Source organism: Leptonychotes weddellii, chromosome 16, assembly GCF_054177405.1.
Source record: "Leptonychotes weddellii isolate Sample4059 chromosome 16, ASM5417740v2, whole genome shotgun sequence".
Taxonomy (NCBI): Eukaryota; Metazoa; Chordata; class Mammalia; order Carnivora; family Phocidae; genus Leptonychotes; species Leptonychotes weddellii.
The window spans coordinates 32,494,065-32,516,755 of NC_138384.1; the positions used below are offsets into that span (position 1 = coordinate 32,494,065).

General features: G+C 39.6%; 2 protein-coding genes across 5 annotated transcripts in view; both read left to right on the plus strand.

Annotated features, from left to right (window-relative positions):
• The window catches only part of LOC102743244 (UPF0547 protein C16orf87-like), a 26,142-nt gene extending 4,052 nt beyond the window's left edge, over positions 1-22,090 (plus strand). Inside the window, exons 2-4 of one of the 3 annotated variants that reach the window (XR_014140881.1) lie at positions 1,633-1,729; positions 3,762-3,930; positions 12,032-12,491. Coding sequence is in view for 2 of the 3 variants with exons in the window: in XM_081806640.1 (XP_081662766.1) it covers positions 1,633-1,729; positions 13,078-13,223 (243 nt within the window). In the remaining variant the exon portion in view is untranslated. Of the gene's footprint in view, positions 1-1,632; positions 1,730-3,761; positions 12,492-13,077; positions 13,224-19,296 lie in introns of those variants that run through there. The other 2 variants (XM_081806640.1, XM_081806641.1) reach the window with 2 other exon arrangements.
• Positions 21,891-22,691, plus strand: part of LOC102742931 (UPF0547 protein C16orf87) — a 29,422-nt gene continuing 28,621 nt past the window's right edge. For both annotated transcript variants that reach the window (XM_006729694.3, XM_031024139.2), the window contains exon 1: positions 21,891-22,090. In XM_006729694.3, the coding sequence (XP_006729757.1) occupies positions 22,019-22,090 (72 nt within the window). In that variant the 5' untranslated portion in view covers positions 21,891-22,018. The remainder of the gene's footprint in view (positions 22,091-22,691) is intronic.

The window sequence follows — 22,691 nt, forward strand, 5'->3', positions numbered from 1 at the left end:
TTTTTTTTAAAGATTTTATTTATTTATTTGAGAGAGAGAGAATGAGAGACAGAGAGCATGAGAGGGAGGAGGGTCAGAGGGAGAAGCAGACTCCCTGCCGAGCAGGGAGCCCGATGCGGGACTCGATCCTGGGACTCCAGGATCATGACCTGAGCCGAAGGCAGTCGCTTAACCAACTGAGCCACCCAGGCGCCCCTCTGTTGTTGGTTTCTAACTTTGTCATGTTGTGGTTGGAAAAGTTACTTTGATATCTGTCTTAAAAAATGAACTTGGGGCACCTGGGTGGCACAGTCGGTTAAGCATCCGACTCTTGGTTTTGGCTCAGGTCATGATCTCAGGGTCGTGAGATTGAGCCCCATATTAGGCTCTGCGCTCAGCGTCAGGCTCTGTGCTCAGCGTAGAGTCTGCTTAGGTTTCTCTCTCTCTCTCCCTCTTCCTCTGCCCTTTCCCCCTGCTCTCTTTCTTTCTCTCAAATAAGTAATTCTTTTAAAAAAATGAACTTTAATTCTTACCTGTGCCATATACAAATAATATTTCAAGATAGATTATAGGCCTACATGAAAAATTTTAAACTATGAAACTTCCAGAAAATACAAAAAAAATCTTTGTGAACTTAGGCAATTGTTTGGTGTTATAACACCAAAAGCATGGCCCATAAAAGAAAAAAATGATAAATTGGACCTAATCAAAATTAAAACTTCTGTTCTTTGAAAATCACTGTTTAGAAAAAGGAAAGAAGACACAAACAAATAACCTTTGCAAAGCATATATGTACTAGAGGACTTGTATCCAGAATATATAAAGGGCTCTTAAAGGTTAATAATAAGAAAACAAACAACTCAATTAAAAAATAGGCAAAAATTTGAATAGACACTTCACCAGAGTAGACTTACAGACAACACATAAGCTTATAGAAAAATGCTCAACATCATTAGTTAGTAGGGATATGCATATTACCATAGTGAGAACCTACTAGAATAACTAAAGTTAAAAAGAACATACCAAATATTGATGAGGATGTGGAGGGACATTTCTTTGGGAAATAGTTTGGCAGTTTTCTCAAAAAGTTAAACCTACCATATGATCCAGCCATTTCCACTTTTAGCTATTCAAGAGAAAAGAATGTGTGTGTATATATATATACGAAGACTTCTGCATGAAAGTTCATAGTAGCTTTATTTGTAATAGCTAAAACTAGAAAACAGTCAACATGTACAGATGAACTGTGGTGTATCTTCACATGGAATAATATTCAGCAATAAAAGGAAAGAACTTGTTATATGCAAAAACATGGACAAATCTCAAAATAATTATGCTAAATGAAAGAAGCTAAACAAAGAGCATGTACTTACGATTCCATTTACATAAATCTCTAGAAAATTCAAACTGATCTGTAGTGACAGAAAACTGATCAATAGTTGCTTGGGGATATTGAGGGGGACGCTAAGGAGAGGTAGGTGGGTAATGACAAAGGTGTATGAGGAAACTTAGGGATGATGGATATATTCACTATCTTGATGCAAATCTACCTTCAAGTAACTTATTGCTTAGTTGAAGAGACCACATAAACACTTCAGAAATTTAATAAATAGTGAAATAGTAATATATTTTTTTCCTCTTTTCCCCCTCCAGGTTCCTGTTGCATGTAAATCTTGTCCCTGTGGTTATGTATTTATTAATAGGAAACTTCTAAAAGTAAAACACTCAGAGAAATCATCACCTTTTACAGGTAATTGAGAGAGTTTACCACCTTTCTGTTTTTTTATGGTTTCCATTATATAAAATTAAAATTAATTTTTTGTGAGTTAAATTTTTGCTGATGAATTGTAATACTAAAATCTATTGAAGTGTATCTTTGGTTTTTACTGGGTACAATAAGTCATTTACGTTGATCTTTATCCAATTTAAATGTTAACTCCTTTACTGATAAATTTTGTAACAAATTTTAAGGAGAAATTTTAATTAGAAAATGTTAATTGGAAGAAAGGGAACCTCGATTTTAATATTATAATTTTTTTAAGTACCAGTTATTTTTTTTGATTCACTGATTTAGACTATCTAAAAAATTGCCCACTTCAATTTTGTTTGAGTTTCTAGCTTTATTCCTATTTTTTCCTATGATAAAATCACCTGTTGTAACAGTAGTCAACCCAAAATGGTAGTAGTTTTATTACAAACAATTACTGAGGGCCTAACATATGCCAGGTACTATGTATCTTGGGCATACAGCAATAAATCTACTTCCAAGACAGGTTCAGTACTGTCATAGTGGTTGAAGACATATGCATAGGAATACATATATGGGATATACAGGGAAAATAGCAGCTAGTAATAAGTGCTGGGTAGGAAATTAAAATAAGATACTGTCCTATAGGTTAACTGGAAGGCTACTTTTGATTGAGTGGTCCAGGGAATGTGTCTCTGAGGAGGAGATATTTTATAAGTTATGAATGGATGAAGGGGCTAGACATACGAAAACCAGGGAAAGTAAATTCTAGGCACAGGGAATTTGAAGAGTACTTTTTTTAACTTGAAGAAGTATATATCTTAGCATTAAAGCTAGTATCTTATTTAAATGGGGAAATGCTACAGGCATTTCCATTCATATTAGGAACAAGGCAAGCATCCTCTCTATCTTCACTACTATTCAGCATTATGTTAGAGGTAAATTAGCCAAGGCAATTAGATAAGAGAAATCAGTAAGAGGCATAAAAATGGGTAAAGAACAAGTAGAACAATATCTCTTTGCAGATCATGTATAGCTGGACTCCAGAGAATTAATAATAAAACTAACTCATACAGTAAAAGAATTGAGTGAAGTATCGGGATTTAAAATTAACATACAAAAATCAGCTTTCATATATAGAAATAGCTTATACTGAACATAATGTTAGAGAAAAGCCCATTTACAATAGCAACATGGAGGGTTAAATGTTTAGGAATAAATTTAATAAGAATGGCCTAAAACCTATACAAGGAAAATTTTAAACACTCCTAAAAGACACTAAAGCAGATGTAAGCAAATGGTAAAGCATCCCTTGTTCTTGAATAGGATGATTGAACATAAAGATGTTAATCCTCCTAAGTTAATTTGTAAAATCAATGCAATTTTAATAAAAATCCTAACAGCTTGTTTAATTGAGTCAGACAAGCTGATTTTAAGGTTCATATGGAAAAATAAACATGCAAAAATAGCCGGAAAAGTTGTCAATTGACTTTTAGTGAAAGTCTAAGGAAATTAAATGGGAAAGAATAGTCTTTTCAACAAATGGTATTGGGATACCGTGCTGGATATGCAAAAGAATGAAGTTGGGACCCTATCTCATGCCATACATAAAAATTAATTCAAAATATGGGGTGCCTGGGTGGCTCAGTTGGTTAAGCATCCAAGTCTTGATTTCGGGTCAGGTCATGATATCAGGGTTGTGGGATCAAGCCCCGTGTTGGGCTCAACATGGAGTCTGCTTCTTCCTCTTCCTCTGCTCCTCCCCTGGCTCATGCACTCCCTCTCACTCTATATCTCTAAGATAAATTTTTTAAAAATTTTAAAAAAATTAATTCAAAATAGATCATAAACCTAAGTGTAAGAGCTAATAAAACTATAAAACTCCTAGAGGAAAGCATAACAGTAAATCTTAGTTACTTTGGGTTAGGCAGTGTTTTCTTAAATATGACACCCAAAGCTCAAATGACATAAATAAATAAGTAAATAAATAAATAGGGCTATATCAAAATTTAAAACTTTTTTTTTTTTGCTGCAGATGATATCAAGACAACTCACAGAATGGGAAAAATATTTGCAAATCACATATCTGATAAGGGACCTTGTATCCCTAATATATAAAGAACTCTTACTCCTCAATGATAAAAAGAGAAATAACCCAATTTAAAAATTGGGCAGAGGATTTGAATGGAATTTGTCCAAAGAAGGTATGCAAATGACCAGTAAGTACACCAAAAGATGTTCAACGTTATTAGTCATTAGGGAAGTGCAGATCAAAATAATGAGATACTACTTCACACCACTAAGATGCAATAATAAGAGAAAATAACAAGTATTGGTGAAGAAGTGGAAAAATTGAAACCCTCATATGCTGCTATTAGGAGTGTAAAATGGTGCAGACACTTTCAAAACAATCTGCCAGTTCCTCAGATGATTAAATATAGAATTATAATATGATCCACAATTCTACTCTAGGTATAAATTCAAGACAGTTGAACACAGAAGTGGACACAAAAACTTATACATGAATGTTATTAGCAGCATTATTCTAATAGCTAAAAAGTGGAAACAGTCCTGATATCCATCAACTGATGATAATATTATTTGACACTAAAAAGAAAGGAAGTATTGATATATGCTACAAAATGAATGACTCTTGAAAATGTGCTATGTGCAAGAAGCCAGTCACAAAAGATCACATACTTTATGATTCCAATTATAGAAAATGTCCACATAGGCAAATTTATAGATAATAAATAGATTAATGGTTTAGGGCTTGGAAAGGGATGGGGGGAGAGTGGGAAACAGTTGTTAATGGGTACAGAGTTTCTTTTGTAGAAAAATGTCCTAAAACTGGATTCACAATCCTGTGAGTGTACTAAAAACCACCAAATTGTACGTTTTAAATGGGTAAATTGTATGGGATGTGAATTATATCTCAATAAAACTGATTGTATTTTATTTATTTTTAAAGATTTGTTTATTTATTTTAGAGAGAGAACGTGAGCAGGAGGGACAGAGGGAGAGGGAGAGAGAATCTGAAGCATACTCCACGCTGATCACGGAGCCTGACTTGGGGTTTGATCTCAGGACCCTGAGATCATGACCTGAGCCAAAACCAAGAGTTGGATGCTTAACCAGCTGTGCCACCCGGGTGCCCCAATAAAACTGATTTTAGAAATAGCCAGGAAAATACTGAAAAAGAGAAACTATCAGGGTTGGATAGCCCTACCAGTCATTAAAATATATTATAAAGCCTCTGGGGTGCCTGGCTGGTTCAGTCGGTAGAGCATGCAACTTTTGATTTCAGGGTTGTGAGTTCAAGCCCCACATTGTATGTGGAACCTACTTAATTAAAAGAAAAAAAAAGTATATATATATATGATAAAACCTCTATAATTAAAACACTGTGGCATTGGCAGGGACAAATAGACCAGTGGAAAAGAATAAAAAGTGCAGAATTAGACCCAAATTCATACGGAAAGTTAATATATGACAAAGGTGGTATTTCAGACACTAGGGTAAAGTTAGACCTTTTTTTTATTGTGGTAAAATATATATAAATAACATTTATCATTTTAACCATTTGTAAGTGTACAATTCAGTGGCATTAAAAACATTCACAATACTGTGTCTCCATCACTGGTATTTTACTTAAAACTTTATCATCCCCAACATAAACCCTGTACCCATTAAGCAATCTCTTCCTCCCCACCCCTGCCCTGCCCCCAAACACCTCCCCTCAATCCCTGGCAATCATTCCTTCGTATCTCTGTAAATGTGCCTATCTATTCCAGGCACCTCATATATAAGTGGGACCATACAATATTTGTCCTGTGTCTGGCTTACTTTATTAAGCATAATGTTTTCAAGGTCTACTCATATTGTAGCATATATCAAAATTTCATTACTTTTTATGTCTGAATAATTACCATTTTAGGTGTATGCCACATTTTTTAATCCATTCATTTGCTAATGGGCAACAACTAGGGTTGTTGTAATGAACATTGGTGTATAGATATTTGTTCAGACCCCTGGTGTCAGTTCTTTTGGATATATACCTAGGAGTAGAATTGCTGGGTCATATGATAGTTCTGTGTTTAACCTTTTGAGGAAATGACAAACTGTTTTCCATAGTGGTTGTGCTGTTTTACATTCCCACAAGCAATGCACAGGGGTTCCAATTTCTCATATTCCTACCAAAATTTGTTAGATTTTCCTTTTTTTTTTTTTTTTTCCCAGAGAGAAAGTGTGTAAGCAGGGGTTGGAGGAGGTGGGGAAGGGCAGAGAGAGAGAATCTTAAGCAGGCTCCATGCTCAGCAAGGAGCCTGTCGCGGGGGTCCGTCTCATGACCCTGAGATCATGACCTGAGCCAAAAATCAAGAGTCAGATGCTTAACAGACTGAGCCACCCAGGTGCCCCTGATTTTTTTTTTTTTTATTGCCACCCTCGTAGGTGTAAACTGTTATCTTACTTGACATGCATTTCCCTAAAGACTAACAGTGTTAAGCATCTTTTCATGGGCTTATTGGCCATTTGTATATCTTCTCTGGAGAAATGTCTATTCAACTCCTTTGCCCATTTTTAATTGTGTTGTTTTGGTTGTTTGTTAAGCTGTAGAAGCTCTTTATATATTTTCAGTATTAATCCCTTGTCAGAAGTATGATTTGCAAGTATTTTTTTTGCCATTCTGTAGGTTGTCCTTTCACTTTTTTTTTTAAAGCTTTTATTTATTTGTCAGAGAGCACAAGCAGGGGAACGGCAGGCAGAAGCAGAGGGAGAAACAGGCTCCCCACTGAGCAGAGAGCCTGACATGGGACTCGATCCCAGGACCCTGGGATAATGACCTGAGCTGAAGGCAGATGCTTAACCGGACTGAGCCACCCAGGAGTCCCTTTCCTTTCACTTTCTTGATAGTGTTCTTTAATGCACAAATTTCTTAATTTTGATGAGGTCCAACTTATCTATTTTTTCTTTGATTTTTATTGTTAATTGTGTTAACATACAAAAATATGAAATTTGCCATCTTAGCCATTTTCAAATATATAGTTCAGTAGTGTTAAGTAGTTTCACATTTTTGCTATCAATCTCCAGAACTTTTTTGTCTCCCGAAACAAACTCTATAGCCTTAAACAACTCCCATTCCTTCCTTCCCGCTGGCCCCTGTTAACCTCTATTCTACATTCTGTCTCTAAGAATGGGACTATTCTAGGTATGTCATTTAAGTGGAATCATACAGTATTTGTCTTTTTGTGACCAGGTTATTTTACTTAGCATCATGTCTTCATGGTTCATGTATGTTGTAACATGTGTCAGAATTTCTTTTCAAGGCTGAATAATATTCTGTTGTATGTAATTACTATGTTTTGTTTATGCATTTATTGGTTGATGGACATTTGGGTTGTTTCTACCTTTTGGCCTCTTGTGAATAATGATGCTATGAATGTGGGTGTATAAATACCTCTTTGAGACTCTGTTTTTAGATCTTTTGGATATATTCTCAGAAGTAGAATTATTGGATCATATGGTAATTCTATTTTTAATTTTTTTGAGAAACTAACATAATTGTTTTCCATAGAGGCTTGCACCAATTGTGCCCAAGGGTTTCAATTTCTCTTTATCTTTGCTAATACTTGTTTTCTCTCGTTAGTAGCTATCCTAATGGGTGTGAGTTGATAATCTCACTGTGGTTTTGATTTGCATTTCCCTAATGATTAATGATGTTGAGCATCTTTTTAAATCCTTGTTGTCTTTGTGTATATTTTTGCTGGAGAAACAGTTATATAAGTCCTTTGCTCATTTTAAAATCAGGCTATTTGTATTTTTTTGTTGAGTTGTAGGAGTTCTTTATATGTTCTGGATATTTACCCCTTATCAGATAATGTGATTTGCAAATATTCCGTCCTGTAGGTTGCCTTTTCACTATTGATTGTATCTTTTGCACAGAAGTTTTAAATTTTGATGTAGTCCAGTTTACCTGTTTTTTTTTTTTTTTTACTTTTGTTGTTATATTCATTAAATTGTTGCCAAATCCCAATGCCATCAAGATTTTCCTCAATGTTCTCTTTAAGACTTTTGTAATTTTAGTTTTTACAATTAGGTCTCTGATCCATTTTTTTTTTTTTTAAGATTTTATTGATTTATTTGACAGAGAGAGACACGCGAGAGAGGGAACACAAGCAGGGGGAGTAGAAGAGGGAGAAGCAGGCTTCCTGCAGAGCAGGGAGCCTGATGCGGGGCTTGATCCCAGGACCCTGGGACCATGACCTGAGCCGAAGGCAGACGCTTAATGACTGAGCCACCCAGGTGCCCCTCTGATCCATTTTTGAATTAGTTTTTGTATATGGTATAGGTTATGGTCCAACTTCACACTGCGTGCAGATACACGGTTTTCTCAGTACCATTTGTTGAGAAACCATGCTTTCCCATAATGGTCTTGACACCCTTGTCGAAAATCAGTTGACCATATGTGTGAGGGTTTATTTCTGGGCTTTCTATTCCATTGGTCTTGTTTGTTCTTATGCCCATACCATATTGTTTTAATTATTGTGGCTTTGTAGTAAGTTTCAAAGTTAGGAAGTGTGAGTTCTCCAACTTCATTCTTTTTCAAGATTATTTTGCAAATTAAAATAATACCTATCAATGGCAAAAATTTAAAAATATGACAGTGTACTTTGTTGGTGAAGCTGTGGAGAAATGGGCACTCTTGTACATTGCTGGTGAGAATGTGAGTTGTTATAGCCCTTCCAAAGGGAAATTTGGCGATACTTAAAAATACTACATATGTATTTATTTACTTTTTGACCCAGCAAGACCATTTCTGGGACTCTGCTGTTAAGATACACCTCCAACAATATAAAAATACATACATCACTACAGCAATGTAATGCAATGTAACTGGAAAATATTGGAAACAGTCTAAATGCCCATACATAGGAAAGTGATTAAAATGTGGTAAATCCATTCAGTGAAGTAATGGAGCTGTAAAAAAAAAAAAAGAGTGGTCTGTATCAACTGATACGGAGTGTTTCTGAGATAATATACTGTTAAATGACAAAAGTAAAGCACAGGAGTAGCTATAGTATATGGTCTTTTGTGTAAGAAAGTGATATAAGACAGTACACGTGTATCTGCTTATTTTTGTAGAATCAATACTGGAAGGATAAACTGGAAACTAAAGTGATTATTGGTAACCTATAGGGGGTAGGTGGGAAATGGGTGCAAAAAAGTGAGGATATTGGAACTCTGGGTATCAGGAATGAGGAAGGAATGACATTAGAGGGGATGGGGAAGAAAAGAACTTTATTCCAAGTTGTTTTGGAAAATAACATCTTGACTGTACTGTTATGGTAAAGATAAAAAGAACTGACCAGGTTATTTTGGTAAAGATAAAAAGAACTGCACATTTATGCTGTAATACAACATTTGTAATATAGTCAGTAAATATATTTGTCACAAGGGCATAGATTTACAGTTCTGAAACTGCCTTATGTATGTACTCAAATTGAACAAATAGGTAAATATGTTTGGACAACAAAAACTGGATTTCTAACAAATAAAGAAGGGAGAAGGCTAAAATGAACTCTGGCGGGTTGGTTTTGGAGTCTGAGATATCAGTATATGTATCAGGTTACTTTGCATATGTTTCCTAGCTGTGTCTACTAAGAGTGACTAAAAGGTATGATACCCCAGCAGTAATGAACAAACCTAGGATCCAGTTTTTTATTTCCGATTCTCCACTTCTTGGAGAAGTGGTTGATTCCAGGACTGAGAGAGAAAATACTAAAGGTGCCTGGAACACCTTGATGTGTGCCAGGTAACAAAGTGCTTAAAAAAAAAGATTGGGGGTGGCGCCTGGGTGGCGCAGTCGGTTAAGCGTCTGCCTTCAGCTCAGGTCATGATCCCAGGGTCCTGGGATCGAGCCCCGTATCGGGCTCCCTGCTCCATGGGAAGCCTGCTTCTCCCTTTCCCACTCCCCCTGCTTGTGTTCCCTCTCTCGCTGTGGCTGTCTCTGTCAAAAAAAAATCTTAAAAAAAAAAAAGATGGGGGATAGTGTTTGAAAGAACATGGGAGCCAAACTAAAAGAGTTCTAATGGCCAAAGCTGGAGCAATTTGAGCAAAAGAAATAATGAAATCATTGGATTATAATCCATAGAATAATAAAGTAAATATCCATGAGTCCATACTGATAGAGACATAAAAAGGGGAAATGAACAGTTCTCACTTATAGTAGAATTCCAGTTAATAACTGTGGAAGGATGGATGGATTGAGGGAAGTAGAAAATAAGCATTAGCTAAACACAGTAATAATTGTTGCAGACAACGTCCACCAATTGATTGTAAAATTAGTGAGTGAAAATTTGAGGAGAAGTAAAATTTTTAAAGATTAAAAGTATGTCCCCCAAGATCTTCATTAATCACAAAGGGAAATATAGTAACTTTACTGGGATGAAACCTGCCAAAATTTATCTTAATCAGTGGTCAAGGTGCACATCACAATAATAAAACATATTCACATCTTGAGACCCATGATAGAGAAAGGATACATCATTTCTTTGTATTCTTGCCAGAAATGTATAAACTTAGTCCAATCATCAGAAAACATCAGCCAAACCCAAATGAGATATATTTGACAAGGTAAAGCAATTGGTACTCTGAGAGTCAAGGACATGAAAAATAGGGAAGCCCAAGGCATTGTCGGAGATTGGAGGAATCTAAGGAGATGTGACGACTAAATATAATGTGAGAGTTTTTTTCTTTGACAATGGCCTGTTCTTGCCAAATGAAATCTGTTTTCTTTGTTTTCTCTTTGAATATTAAAGGCATGTTTTAAAATATCTTATTTTGTCTTAAAATGTCTCTGTTTCAGATTGTTCCATTATTTGTATGTAGTTCTGAGATATGAATTCTATTCACGTGTCCCTTTACCACTGTGCTTTTTTTTAGAGTGTTTCCCACTTTTTTGCACTTGGGAAATTCTCTTTTGCTTTTGGATTTAGCTCTGTATTAAAACAAGTTTTGTTTTTCGGTTATATCTCAACTAGCATGTTGGAAGTGGAAGAGGTGACTTCTTGCATTAATTAAATCTACTATATTGATGGGAAACCTCTCCCCTATTCCTATTCCATTTACAAACAATAGGGTAATTACATTCAGTGTATTAGGGGCTAAAATAAAGCTACTCACTTTCCTACTATTTATCTTACACTTGCAGTATATGTTTTTGTTTGTTTTTTGGTAACAGTATATTATAGTTAAGGTCAGAATTTTTTTTCTGCTTTCGTAATAGAAGATTATCAACTTATTTGAAATAATTTAGAACTCAAATGATGATAGAAAGGAATAGAAACCTTTTCCCTTTCCACTTTACTATCTTGGAAGCATAGGGGAGGAAAAAGGCAGACAAGTTACTATTGGAGGAATATATACTTATAAGGGGCTGGAATTAAATTTAGCTGCTGAAAAGAAAAACTTCCCCCTTCCTACCCCAAGGTTCCTCCCAAACATTGTCCAGATTTGAATTCTGCTGAATTAATCCCTCCCTCTCTCTCTCTTTCTCCCTCTCCTTTTTAACCCTTTGGTAGGTTTAGGACACATGTATGTAATGTTGTTTTAAAAAGTCCACTGGGCAGTGGACCCTAGGGCCATTTAGAATACGTGACTGCCAGGGGAAAATGGAAGACAGTTCTTTCATATACCTGAAATATTATTTTTATTCATTTATACCAAAATTAACTATGAAGCCCAAGAAGGTGAAATAGGCAAAAGAAGAAAAATTCCATAGTAAATAAGGATTTAGAAAACAAAGAACTTGTGAAGTAGCAGTCATTCAGATCATGTGAAATAGGGAAGAGGAAGACCTACAAATACTTCTGTCAGAAAACATCAGAAGCAAGTATTTATCAACCCATTATGGGAGCATTTTTTTCCAAGCATTAAATTGATCTGAGATCTTAATTTGATAGTGCTGAAAAAATTGTGTGGCAGGCATTGAGTTTGTAGATTTAAAAGCACAACTCATATTTTAGTTCAAAAGTATTTCTTTTATGGTAATGCTTATAAAATCACTGGAAATTGTATTCCTGCTGTAAAGTCATCGCCTGATATAAACTGATGGCAACAGAACACAGTGATAAAAACATGTATCCTCCAGATTAAATTGCTGATATTTGACTAGTTGAAACTTGACCATGATTGATAAAGTTGATATCAGGTCTATTTTCAGTTGTGTTGTTTAGTATTCATAATGATACTATGGTCTTCAGTTTCCTTTGATGGTTGAATTTTTATTATTTATTTCTTCCACAGAAGTGAACAGTACCATATCTTTGAAAGATTTGAGAATACTATTTTTATATGAATTTAAACTAGGACATAGTGCAGCCACAGCAAGTAGAAACATCAATTCTGTCTTTGGAAAAGGCTCTGTTAGTGAAAGGACTATCCGGTGGTGGTTTGAAAAATTTCGTTCTGGGGATCTGAGTCTGAAAAATGAGCCTCGAGGGAGACCCAAATCTGTTTTAAATGAAGATCAGTTGAGAGCCATGGTGGAAGCTAACCCCAAAACAGCAATTCGAGGCCTTGCAGCAGACTTAGGAGTTTCTGCTACAACAATTTCTCGACACCTGGCTGCAATAGGAAAGGTGAAAAAGTTGGACAAGTGGGTAGGTAACACCAACTGATGGATAATCATAAACTGAGATATTTAGAGATGTGCTTATTCCTGAAGATTTAAAAGAGCAGAGACCTATTTTGGAGAATATCATAAGCTTTGACAAAAAATGAAAGTGGTCTGGACAATGGTTGGATGTTGAAGAAGTTCCCAAACGTGTTAAAACCATCATTGCAACCAAAAAGAAGGTTCTGGTAACTGTATGGTGGTCTGCAAAGAGAGTATTTCATTACTTTTAACTCAGGCAAAACAGTAGCATCTTATTGTCAAGAAGTTGAAATTATGTATCAAAAATGGATCTAAAAGCACTCTGCATTGGTTAGCAGACATGGATGGACATACACTTTTCCATGACAACATTTGATCAGTGAAATCCCAGACCACCATAGGGAATGACTGCATTGGGCCAAGAACTTTTGCCATATCCATCACACTCATCTGACCTTTTTTCAACAGATTAGCACTCTGTCATCATTTGGAACTCTAAGAAACAGAACATTCTCTAATAGAGAACAGTAATTGAAGGATTTGAATAAATTTTAACAATGCTGAATTTTATAAATATATAGTATTTGGAGAAATTTATCATTGGGGGAAAGCAGTTAATGCTAACAGTGCATATTTTGGTTGAATAAAACTTTTCTTTTCCTGAAAATTACAACATTTTCATTTTTATATAAAGGCAGTTTCATATGGCTCAACCTAATATCTTCCCAGATCCTGGCAGAACATGAAGACTCTAAGATATGTAATGTACTGGAAAACTACAAGCTGCCCCTGAGTTTTGGGCTTCTTCATTGGAGGAATGTGGAACAACCCAGAGTGTAGGTATGTGTGAAAGATGCTTAGGACTCAGTCATGCAAAAATCCAGGTAAAGAGGGTTTTAGGGAGATGAGCAACCTCATCAAAAGCTCTCAGGCTCTCAGAAAATATTTTTTGAATAAAGAAATCATGTTTCTAACACAAAAGCCATGCACATGGTAGACATGCATGGCACAGTGGTGCTTTTGAGTGATGATACTTATTCTGTCACACAAAGCCAGTCCCTTCTTTCATGTGTTTTCCACTCTGATTCTTTATTTTAAGAAAAATATAAGTGGCCTATCATCATAATTAATGGCCTCTTTATGATTGTGTAGCTAGATTGCAGTTACTCCTTCTGGCATCCAGGGATTAAGTTGGGGTAAAGTTACTGGGATGGTCCTCTTCCTGCCTCTCTCCCTCCTGGTGATCTGCTGTGTCTAATCTGTGAAGGAGAATTAAGGAATCCTAAAAGCTAAGAGGTGAGAGAAGGACATCTGGAATGGATCTTACCTGGAGAGAGAGAGGGGGAAGGAGGGAAGGCGAGGAATGGAGGGAAAGCTGGAATGGAAATCCCCTAAAGTAGAATTTGACTATGAGCCAAAGATTTAAAGACCATGGGATGCATTACTGCAAATTAAAAAAAAAAAAAAAATGTCCCTTCCTTTGAGTAGAAGCAGCCCAGTACTATGACACAAGATTTGTAAGCAGTGTCTTTCAGTTCTAATTTACTCCCCTGGCTGGGTGCCCTGGTCTGGAGTCACCTGCTCATTTTACTGCTCCATCCTTGGGTTGTCAAGGAATCTATTCAGTGTTTTTTTGGACTCCTGCTTACTCTCAAGAATGAAGCCTGAGATTTAGAGTATAGGATGAAGAATGAAGCCTGAGATTTAGATAGGGTAACAAGGCTAAAACCAGAAGTGTGGGAAGGACTTTATATGAAAGGCAGCAAGCACAAGGGTGAAGTCAAATGGTCACAGAGGACCAATGTGAAAGAAAGTGGTATTGTATAGTTGCTTAGTCTGGGTAGTAGTTGCTTCATGGCCATCCATCCTTCCCTCAATTCTCAGACCCCTTGTCAGACTTCCCGAGCTGGATGCTGGACTTTGGTCTAAAACAGCAGATCTGTTCAGCCCAAATGAGTGGTTTCTTCCAAAAAGAACCAGTGAAATGTGATGAGATGGGAAAGGAGCAGTTATAGGATGTTGAGTTATCCCATCAATCATCCTTACCACCTCCAACAAGGGGTGTAGATTTGAGAGGCAGAAATGGACCCTGTAGTTCTTGTGAGCAAGCATATGGATTGAGTTGTGCCTGTACTACTATTAGTGTATTTTGGTTATGTGAGATAGTAAATACCCTTTTTGCTTAAGCCATTTTGGAGAGCTAGGCTTTCCATTTTGGCAAAAGAAAGATTCCTGACTGATAGATACCATTCCTGAGTCTTACTTTACTTAACTATGAAATGAAATTCATGATACTACCTTGCAGGGCTTGGGGAGGAAGAGGGACAGTTAATGTAAAGCACAGGCACAGAGTAGATGCCCAATAGATATGATTTAATACCATGAAAAGTAGGAGCAAACAAGGCAAAGTAAGGTGTGTGGGATACCTCTGGAGGCCCCTCTGTGTCCAGGGCAGGCCAGTTGAGCTGTGTTCAGTGCTCAGTGAAGGCTGGTGCCTGCCTTGGACTGTCTAGAGGTTTGCAGCTGTAAAAGAGGGCTGACTTCTTCAGTCATTGTGAGCCTATGGCTTTTCTGCAGTAAGTGCTCCCTGACCCAGGGCATTATTGGCCCCATAGGAACAAAAGAAAAGCTTTCTTTCAGGACAAAGAGAGGCTTCTCTTTCTTTGTCTTTACTTTGGCTTTTTTTTTTTTTTAAGATTTTATTTTTAAGTAATTTCTACACCCAGTGTGGGGTTTGAACTCACAGCCCCGAGATCAAGAGTTGCACACTTCCACGGACTGAGCCAGCCAGGCGCCCCATGGCAGTTATTTGTATCTTTTTAAAAATCATTCCTTTTTGAAAATATGGAATATAAATGTCAACAGACTCAACATGGAATGATGACATTTTCATCATGATGATGATCATCTTTCCATTACCTTGGAAAAGTAGGAACTGTAGCTTTTTTTTTTTAATTATAGTTCAGTTTTTATTTATTTATTTGAGAGAGAGAGAGAGAATGAGAGAGAGCGAGAGCATGGGGGGGAGGGTCAGAGGGAGAAGCAGACTCCCCGCCAAGCAGGGAGCCCGATGCGGGACTCGATCCCGGGACTCCAGGATCATGACCTGAGCCAAAGGCAGTCGCTTAACCAACTGAGCCACCCAGGCGCCCGGAACTGTAGCTTTAAATTTGTAAGTATTTAGGAGCTATATTGGATTTTCAGGAAAAATGATAAATTTTATACACACCAAGCATCTGCCAAGCATCCTAGTACTCTTATTCTCCTTTCCCAGAAAAGAAAACAAAGCTTTAAAAAGCTCCTTGGTTGAGTATCAAAAGAAAGAAAGAAAGTGGAGGTAGAGGTTGCTACATCTCATCTCCCCACCATGTCCCTGAGGTAGCTTGGGTCCTGATTACAAAAGGGAGTAAGAAGTGGCTTTGAGGGGCGCCTGGGTGGCTCAGTCAGTAAAGCATGCAACTCTTGATCTTGGAGTAATGAGTTAGAGCCCCATGTTGGGGGTAGAGTTTACTTAAAAACAAACAAAAAACAAAAGTGGCTTTGAATTTTGGTTTATTATGTACATAATAGCTGTTATTAAAGAAGCTCCTGCCTTGGTCTAATTGCTTACAGTGAGACTAGAGCACCTACAGCCACTTTTTTGTTTGTTTGTTTTTCATGGCTTATGGTATTAAAAGTACAATTGATTGCACACTGAAATATGCAGGGACCTCTAGATAAATCAACTAGTTAGCAAATTCAGTATTCTCAGACAGGGCAATTTTTTTTTAATTATGTTAGTCACCATACAGTACATCATTAGTTTTTGATGTAGTGTTCCATGATTCATTGTTTGCATATAATACCCAGTGCTCCATGCAGTACGTGCCCTCCTTAATACCCATCACCGGGCTAACCCATCCCCCACCCCCTCCCCTCTAGAACCCTCAGTTTGTTTCTCAGAGTCCATAGTCTCTCATGGTTCGTCTCCCCCTCTGATTTCCCCCCTTCATATTTCCCTTCCTTCTCCTAATGTCCTCCATGCTATTCCTTAGGTTTCACAAATAAGTGAAACCATATGGTAATTGACTTTCTCTGCTTGACTTATTTCACTTAGTATAATTTCTTCCAGTCCCATCCATGTTGATGCAAATGGTGGGTATTCATCCTTTCTGATGGCTGAGTATATTCCATTGTATATATGGACCACATCTTCTTTATCCATTCATCTGTTGAAGGGCATCTCGGCTCTTTCCACATTTTGGCTATTGTGGACATCGCTGCTATGAACATTGGGGTGCATGTGGCCCTTCTTTTCACTACATCTGTGTCTTTGGGGTAAATACCCAGGAGTGCAATTGCTGGGTCATAGGGTAGCTCTATTTTTAATTTTTTGAGGAACCTCCACACTGTTTTCCAAAGTGGCTGTACCAACTTGCATTCCCAACAGTGTAAGAGGGTTCCTCTTTCTCCACAACCTCTCCAACAATTGTTGTTTCTTGCCTACCTACAGCCACTTTAACAGTATGCATGAAAGATCTTGGGTGAAGTTAGAGAAAGCATCAAAAGCCAATGGAAAGTGGACTCTTCCAGGACCTGTCAGTATGTTGGACTCTCTATTCCTCTTTCTGTTGGTGCTTTGGCCACAGTAGCCTCCTTTCACTTCCTTTGACCTCAGCTAATTTGTTTGTGCTGCTACTGCTCTTCACGTCGTTACCTCTACCTGTCACACACATTTCCTCCAGGACATCTTAACCTGATTACCCCACCCCACCATCGGTCAGGTCCCCTTGTCATGGCCTTAGGACCCCAGTATGGTTCCTTCATAATTGTGATCACATGTGTTTGTGTGATAGTATGTGTTTGTCATCTTCTCTGCTAGATTATAAAATTCAGAACAGCAGGGACTTTTTTGCTCACAAGATCATACCTGCATTGAGAGCACAAGGTCCAGCACATGGTAGATACCTAGTAAATGTTTGTTAAATGAATGAATAAGTGTTAGGGCCAGTCTCATCCACTTTGTAGAAAACCCTTGTTTTGGTATCAGTGTAAGTAAGGAATATGTTGATAGCAAATAATTGAAAACCTAATGAACAGTGGCTTAAATAAGTAGGTTTTGGGGGCTCCTGGGTGGCTCAGTCCTTAAGTGTCTGCCTTCGGCTCAGGTCATGATCCCAGGGTCCTGGGATCGAGCCCCGCATCGGGCTCCTTGCTCCGCGGGAAGCCTGCTTCTCCCTCTCCCACTCCCCCTGCTTGTGTTCCTGCTCTCGCTGTGTCTCTGTCAGGAAAATAAATAAAATCTTAAAAAAAAAAAGAAAATTTTCAAACACACAAAATACCTGAATTTTACAGTGAACACCTGTATGCCAACCACCTAGATTATACCATTGACATTTTACTATACTTTATCACTTAGCTACTCATGTAGCTATCCTTTTTTTTTTTAATGCATTTCAATGTAAAGTAGCAGGCATTAGCACATTTCACCCTAAATACTTCAGCATACCTGTCATTACCTGGAGTTCAATATTGGCTTAAGGTTCTTTTTTTTTTTTTTTAAAGATTTTATTTATTTATTTGAGAGAGAGAGAATGAGAAGGAGGAAGGTCAGAGGGAGAAGCAGACTCCCTGCTGAGCAGGGAGCCCGATGCGGGACTCGATCCCGGGACTCCAGGATCCTGACCTGAGCCGAAGGCAGTCGCTTAACCAATTGAGCCACCCAGGCGCCCTTGGCTTAAGGTTCTTGTTCTTGTAAATTTATATTTGATAAAATGCCCAAATCTTAATTGTACTATTCAGTATGTTTTGATAAATGCAAACATTTATGTAACACAAACCCGTATGAAGGTACAGAAAGTTCTCTCATACCTTTTCATTTTATCCCCACTCTTACCCCTAGAGGCAAGCACTGCTCTGATTTTTTTCTACCATGGAATAGTTATGCCTGTTCTAGAACTACACATAAATACAGTATGTGCTCTTTTGTGTAAGGCTTCTTTTACTAAGCATAGTGTTTTTGAAATTAATCCATTTTGTTGCATGTATCAATATTTCATTCCTTTTAAAAGCTGATTAGTTTTCCATGAAATGAATATAACAATTTATCTATTTACCTTTGTGGGTTCTTTTTTTTTCACAATTTGAGCCTATTATAAATAAAACTTATATTATTGCACAAGTCTTTCTGTGGACATTTGTTTTCATTTCTCTTGGATGAATACCTAAGATTGGAAATACCGGGTCATAGGCTATGTGTATATTTAGTTTTCCTAGACCTTTTTCCGAAGTGATTACACCATTTTTTACTGCCCCCCCCCCAACATTTGATGTTATTCTTCTTATCTATTCTGGTGGGGGTGGAGCTGTGTCTTATTTTGAACTATTTTCCCTCTTTCACATTTTAAGGAATCTAGGGAGACAGGCCATGCCTGGGGTAGGTACTTAACAATGCAGTCAGGGACCCAGGCACTTTATAGCTTTTTGTTCATCCTTAGTGGATTGATCATAGTTCCATGCATGGCATCTGGGGTAGGCAGTCCTGCCTCTTGGTATTCCTGCCCTTGTGTAATCTCCTCTCATTGATTGTGGGCTGGACTTAGTGACTAGCTTTTTTTTTTATTTTAAGATTTATTTATTTGAGAGTGCGTGCACGCATATGCCCCCAGGGTGGGGGCAGAGGGAGAGGGAGACAAATCCTCAAGCAGACTCCCTGCAGAGCATGGAGCCTGGATCCAGGGATCGATCCCAGAACCTTGAGGTCATGACCTGGGTCAAAATAAAAAACTGGATGCTCAACTGCCTGAGACATCCAGGCACCCCTAGCTTTTAATAGAATATAGCAGAAGTAAGGGGATGCCACTTCTCAGATTGTTATAAAAAGAATGTTGCTTTTTTCATGCGCATTCTTTCTCATTCTTTTTTCTCGGGAAAGCCAAATTGCCATATTATGAGGCAGCTCACAATTGCCATGTTGTGAAGAGACCCCGTGGATGTGATGAGGGACAATGGGGCCTGCCAACAATCAAAACAGTGAGCTTAGAAAAAGATCTCCCCCTAGTTGAGCATTCAGATGAGACTGCAGAACCACACCTGGATTCCTGACCCACAGAAAACAAGATAATAAATGTTTGTTGTTTTAAACCATCAAGTTTTGGGGTAATTTGTTACATAACAATAGATAACTAACACGACACCTCATTATCGCATATCATAAGATGGCTTCTGTACCTTCAGGGTCTCATGTTCATGCTCCACACACAGTAAGAAAAAGTGTGAAAGGCAAAGGACAAAGAGGTTTTTCACATCAATCTGTTCATTTTTATCAAGAACTCAGAACCTTTAAAAAAAATCTCACTCAGCAGACTGGTTTATATCTTATTGGCCAGAGATAACACCACATGATCACTCTTAGCTAGAAGGCAGCTAGAGAGAAGGGGGGACCTAGATGGAGTTTGCATCAGCCAACTCTCAGTCTCTGGCACATAAACCATTTCAGAAACCCCATAAAATTTTTAAAGACCACTTCCTTAACACTACTCCAGCCAAGTGGCCTTTTGAGGAAATTTTGAAAAAGGACCTATTCAAATGAAAATTTCAGAAAACTCCTCAGGGCCTGGATTGCAGGCTTAGATTTCTCATTTGTGCCCCACACCATTCTGGGAAAACTGCAGTGCTATCTTCCACTGTTACTTCTATGCCTCCAGTCCTTTGCAATAGAAACTTCAGAGTCATCTGGAAATATCCCTGATCACTCTCTGCCCCAGCAAAATGGCTTTTCAAGTTCTGCTAATAACTACAGCCTTCATACTTTGTTAATCCCTCCCATCTCCTTCTTTACTGACCTTTTTTTTTTTTTTTTGTAAGATTTCATTATTTGAGAGAGAGCGCGCATGTGCGCACAGTGTGTGGGCAGAGCAGAGGGAGAGGGAGAAGCAGCCTCCCCACTGAGCAGGAAGTCCTGGGGCTCTATCCCAGGACCCTGGGATCATGACCTGAGCTGAAGGCAGATGCTTAACCGACTGAGCCACCCTGGTGTCCCATTGCCCTCAGGATAAAGCTTTAACTTCTTCCCGTGGTAGCAAAGACCCTGCATAACAGGATATGGCCCACTTCCCCAGCCTTAACTCTTTGATCTGGACTTGGTGTTCCCACAACACCAAATTGCTGACCTCTCCTGCCTTTGCTTATACTGTCCCCATCTGCCTGGTAGGGCTTCACTTTTGATTGAGAACGCCACTTGATATCCTTAGGGATTCAGCTATGGTGACAACTTTTCCAGGAAGTTTTCTAGGACTACTAACTCCTTCAACAGTGGGCCTGCTGGCTTCCTCAGTAGCTCAGTAGTTGTGTTCAAATCCTTTTCCCTTAATGGGGGAAAAGGACATACTAGGTTGACCTAGTAGAAAAATCAAATAAAACAATAGGATATGGAATGAAAAATAAGTCTCCCTCCTATTCCTGTCCCCCAGTTTCTTTTCTCCAGTTTCTTAATGCATATGCAAGTATATTTTTTCATATTATTTTTGCACAATCTTAAGGTGTTTTGTGCCTTGTTTTTCCAATTAACACTGTATTTTGGAGATCATTGTATCACTTCACATAGATCTATCTCATTCTTTAAAGAGATGCAGCAATATCTTGTATGCATATCTTAATTTGCTCAAGCAATTTGTTGTCGGACATCTGGGTTATTTCTGATTCTGCTCTGACAAGTAGTGCCGCAAAGTCCAACATCTTTGCACAAATGGATTTGAGTACAGGTGGAAAATATCTTTTCCACAGTTTCTTAGGGGCAGAATTGCTAGATTATAAGGCTAGGTCAAAGGCCAAGAGGATTGTAAATTTTGATATAAAGCTCTAAATAGTCAGCCGATTTATTCTTCCCATCAACAATCCAGCTCTGCTGTATTCGAGTTAGGCCATCTACCATAGTAGTCTGGATATGTTTTGGGGGCGGGCATTTCCTAGTATTCACATTTGTCTGGCAGAATTGGCCTTCAGTAAATATTTGACTTAATGTTGAATTTTATGTCTAAGTGCCAAGTCCAGGGCTGGCATATTGCAGACTCAGCAGGTATCTATTACAATTCCTCAATAATTAGAGTTGCTAACATTTACTGAAGTGTATTAAATGCCAAGACCAGCGTAAGCTCTTTTCCTTTCGCCTCTTTCACTCACGTTCTCCTTCCTCCCGGGGAGAGGGCGTGCCCAGCACCACGACCCGCCCTATCTGTGCATTCGTTGGCCAAACCCGACGCCCGTTACTGCCGAGTCCCGCCCAAACCGCGCCCCCACGCAGTCCGCAGGGCCGAGAGAAGGCGTGGCTATTGTGCCGCTGGATGATTCAGACGGTCTCCTCTCGTGAGAATCGGGACGTGCCCGAGGACCGGCTTGGTGCGGGTGGGAGCGCGCTCCGCGCTCCCGCGGAGCTGGCGCGAGAGGCCCGTGGCCGCTGCGGGCGCACGCCCTGCCCCGCCCCCTCCCCGGCACGCAGGCTCCGCGCGAGCTCGCGCGCGCGCTCCCGTTCAAGCTTCGGTCTGGCCAGCGGCGATCGGGCGGGTGGAGGCTGGGCCGCTGAGGTACGAGGGGAGGAGCCGCAGCCGCCGCCGTTGCCGTCGCCGCCACCGCCGCCGCCGCCGCCGCTGCTGCTGTAGATGAGCATGTCTGCAACTCGAGCCAAGAAAGTGAAGATGGCCACCAAATCGTGCCCCGAGTGCGACCAACAGGTGGGCGCCGGGGGCCGGCGGGCCGGGTGCGCGGGCGGGCGGACGGGCGGCCGTCGCCGGCGGCCGTTGGCTGTGGAGAGGCCGCCTCGCCGGGTGGTCTGGCCCTTGGGCTCGGTGGCCACGGTGGGAGCCCGGTGGGAGGCCGGGCTGAGCCGAGGGGATGCCAGGGAGACTCCCGGGGTCGCAGTCCGGCCGGTGTCCACCTGGCGGCGTTAGCCGGGCGACTGTGTGTGTCCTGCGGCCCGTGGCGCGGGAGGGAGGCGTGGGTTTGTCTGGAGCGGTCGGGGCGCCCTGTCCGAAGCCTCCGAGAGTCGCCCGGCCGGCTCTGGGTGACAGCGGCGGGAGTGTGGGGGCAGTGGCCTAAGTGGACGAGCACGGCCCCTTCAGCCCCTTTCTGCCCCGACGAGAATGCCCAATGTGCCCGACTCCGAGTCCAGGCTCCTGGCTCCTGGCTGCGAAAGCCGCTCCTGCCACGCAGGGCTGCTTTGTTCCCATCAGATGTATACTGTGATCCCCCAAAACTGTTCCCACCTGGGGGGGACGCTTAAATGTGACTAAAGGGGCCGCAATCCAATGGTTTCACGTTTAGGCGAATTTGGAC